The 4,085-nt window shown below is 30.4% G+C and overlaps 1 protein-coding gene across 1 annotated transcript; it reads left to right on the forward strand.

Moving 5' to 3' along the window:
- The first annotated feature begins 940 nt into the window (after positions 1–940).
- LOC141661763 (uncharacterized) lies at positions 941–2,343 on the forward strand. Its single transcript, XM_074468759.1, has 2 exons — positions 941–1,032; positions 1,602–2,343. The coding sequence occupies exons 1-2, from the start codon at positions 942–944 to the stop codon at positions 2,141–2,143; spliced, it is 633 nt and encodes a 210-aa protein (XP_074324860.1). The 5' UTR covers position 941; the 3' UTR covers positions 2,144–2,343.
- The last annotated feature ends 1,742 nt before the right edge of the window (positions 2,344–4,085 follow it).

The following is a 4,085-nucleotide window of genomic DNA, read 5'->3' on the forward strand; positions in this document are numbered from 1 at the left end:
GCTTAGGCTGGCGGGAGAACTAATGTTCGATTCGCAGCCACCCCCAACATTCTCACAATTTAATGTGGACACTAAAGACAATTAATGCCCCAAAGATGGGCGCCAGTATTCCACTCTTCGACCCACGGGGCCTTCCTATAATACCTTAAGATTTTAGATGAGCTGATTACTCAACAAATATTATAATGGATTATAACTTAAAACTGATCAAAATCGAACAATTAATTATCCGAACTGATATGACCCCGAGTTAGGCAAAATTCTTACTTAATACAAGTTTATGTTTATAATAACATAATTTTATAATCATTTTTTTGTTAAAACTACATTATATTTTATTAAAAATATTGCATTTATTGAAAATATATTTTTAAGTCTCACAAATTAAAAAAATGAATAAGTTATATTTGAAACTATCTGAACCGATTTTAATCAGAACTGAATTTTTTCCAATCTTTATTAATCCGAATTTAACCTGTCTGAAGTCTGAACCGAATCACATCTGATCTGATCCGAATACTCTCCAAATATATATCATAATACAAAAAATATAATCCTTCATGCATTTATTGTAACTTTTTATATTACAAAAAATAAATTGAAGTAATGAATTTTGTTTGTAATAATTAACGCAAACAACCCTAATTTAAATTTTACATCTATTAATTAAAAGGACATACATAAATATATTCGTCGAGCCCGCAGCAGGACTGTAAAACGAAGAACGTGTTTGAGAATGGATCATCTCGTGTTCTGACTGGAGTTGTATAATACTTTTACCTAATACGTTGACCATAAGGATGATTATTGGATGTAAGTAATTTTTTATTAACTTAATTAACTTGTTCTATCATCATTTGATGTTACGCTTCTTGTTGATATGTCTATAAAATGAGAAATATGGAGTTACGCTCTTTTCATTGTGCATTGTGTATAGGGATATGATGATTTCTATAACCAAAATGATTAGTGCTTTCTTTCTCTTATCTCTGTTCACTATCTTAGGATCTCAAGCAAGAATGATACCTACAGGTAAATGTAATCCTTAAGCATGCATCATGTAGTAACCTCCCTCCCTAATTATAACTAGTTAATTAGTTAGTTTAGTTAACTGGTTAATTACAGGTAAATGTAATCCTTAAGCATGCATCATATATTTCTATTCTTTTTTTGTTAACTAGTTTAGCTGGTGTCAAAAGAGATGTCAACGTGATATTACATAGTTTGACATCATTGTCAACACTCTTACCCGAGTTGTTGAATAATGTTATTGAGTGTCAAGTGAGTCGACACTCGTGCTAATTTTAGGCTGTCAAAAGTTTTTATATATGATATAAATTTCATGCATGATCTTAATGATGTATAATTATATTACAATTTCTTTATTCTATTTATCAAATGCATTTTTTTGTTAAATTAGTGAAATTGGCATATTCTGGTGTCAATTATTGAAATATTTTTCGAAAATGAGAATGTTAATAATAATGTGAAAGAAAGAATATAAAATATAATATTTTTTATTATGCATCAAACCTGACACCTCTCGAAGAGTGTCAACCATCGAAGATGCCCTAACTATCGTATACATGACTATGATGCAGGAGAAAATGGGAATGGCATATTCAAAACAATGACCAACAGCATCAACTACAACAAAGAAAACAAGTACATCAGTATGGTTACGGAGCAGATTAGCAACTACAGAAGAAATCCGCCACCGTCGCCTCCTCCTCCACGTTCTGCAACTCCACTACAACCCGGAATTAACCACTACAGTAAAAACCCCAGATTCCCACAACCTTTTCCACTAAAATCTGGGATAATAATAAGTAGCATAATAACAAGACCAGCACGGCCACCACCTCCAGCTCCGGGTGCATCTCCCCCGAAAACAGTAATAAGCGAGTACAGTAAAACTCCAAAATCACCACCTCCACCTCCATACACTTCACCCACTAAAGGCCACTTAAGTGACTATGAAATAACTGCAAAATCACCACCTCCACCTCCGTATGCTTCACCAGCTAAAGGCCACTTAAGTGACTGTGAAGTAACTGCAAAATCGCCACCTCCACCTCCATATGCTTCACCTACTATAGTCCCTTTAAGCTCATCAAGATCAACTCCTCCGCGTGATACTTAGAAAGTGATGGAGCATATCGATTGCTGATTGCTTGAATTAAGCTCTTCTGTTACGACTTTATAACATATTAGCAGTGTTTAATATGTAACTCCAGTAAGTTTAAATTTTGGTGTCTCTCTCGTCTTTGGCTTGTACTGCTACATGAAATTTTATATAGATGACAATGAAGACCAGATAGTTCCTCGTCTGGGTTCTGCATGCACTTAAATAGTTTTATTGTACGTTGTAGCCTTGTAACATGTATAATATTTCGATTCACATGCATGACTGGGAAAGAAGTCTTCATTTATATATAGAGTAAAAAGTATAAAGATGATTAATTTTTTTCAAAAATTAGCAAAATGTAAACCTAAATTTAAAAATGATAAATTAGTTTTTATGAAAACTTTAGCCATCCTCGTGCTCTTTACTCTCAAGATTCAAGAACTGAAACATAGGATCACGCCCGGAGTCTTGCTTGCTATATATACTAAATGCACAGAGTATTTTAATAATATTTAGAAAATGCTAGAAACCCCAAATTTTTATCCCAAAAATTTCCCCAAATCTTAACTTTCCTAATAATAAAATGGTACCCGCCTGTATTAATATGCGTCCACGAATTAAAATAAGTCATGTGTTAGTCTTACTGAATACGGACATGGAGGCATGCAATTAGACCATCTCCAGGAGTGACTTATTGGTGGATCGTCCAAATTGCCTAAATTTAGCAGACATTATTAACGGCCTAAATCTTTTTAATAATAAAATATTATCTTTTATATTTTATATATATTTATTAATTTGTTGATTGAATATTATTATATATATGTATTAAGTAGTTTTAAATTATATTTTCTAATTTTCATTTAGTTATATAAAATACTTATTTAACAAAAATATATTAAACACCATGAATTGTTTTAATTTAAATTAATAAAACATTAAACATAAAATAAAGATTACACTTGACAAATATTAATTGCAAATACAACTTATACAAAAGTATATATGAACTTAAACATCGATTTAATCAAATAAATTATTTCTTAATCCTCCAAGATAATCATAACATTGATTATAATTATGATTATTTTGTGATCCCTCACCTTCATCTTCCGAGCTAAATAAAATATTTTAGGTCCAATTGAATTAATAGGTTTGTGAATTAGTATCAACTCATTAAAATAATAGTATATTAATAGTTGAAAGAATAAAATATTGATATATGAATTTGGACCAAATTTTAGACCGAACTGTTGGAAGTAAAAGTTGTCTCGGTCCAAATTTAGGCCAAAAACCTTGGTCACTCTTGGAGTTGCCCTCAATATATTATCTTGGTCCAAATTTAGGCCAAAAACCTTGGCCACTCTTGGAGTTGCCCTCAATATATTATCCTGCCATATGAATCGTCTCATATTTACTTATATTATAATAACCGAAATGAGTTATAATTTGGTTCAGCGGTTATTCCATAATTTTGGTTATTAAAAAAATATAAAAAATATTGTTATATATCCGCTAAACTACTAATCACATTGTCTACTAATCACATTGTCTACTAAAGTACAACCAAGGCTTATCTTATTATTGAAAAAATTAAAAAAAAATTAGTGTTATATATCCGCTAAACTATTAAATTATTAAACTAATAGATATATTATACTTATCCTACTAAACTACAACTACACGTTATCCTACTATTTTTTATAAATTTATTATTATTATATATTTATACAGGTAAATGCTTAAATACAAACCAATATTAGAATACAAATTACAAACCAATAACAACTGCATATTTAATCCTTTCTCTCAGTATGTATTCATGTTTGTATTTATTTTTCCTTCGTTTTTAATTTGACTTTCCTGTTTAGTCGGTTAACTTTTTCTTAAAAATAATTTCACCGTATTTTTCTCCATCTCCCACTCATCAATTTGCATAACATATTTGCTATATTTT

This window comes from Apium graveolens, chromosome 5, assembly GCF_009905375.1.
Source record: "Apium graveolens cultivar Ventura chromosome 5, ASM990537v1, whole genome shotgun sequence".
Lineage (NCBI taxonomy): Eukaryota > Viridiplantae > Streptophyta > Magnoliopsida > Apiales > Apiaceae > Apium > Apium graveolens.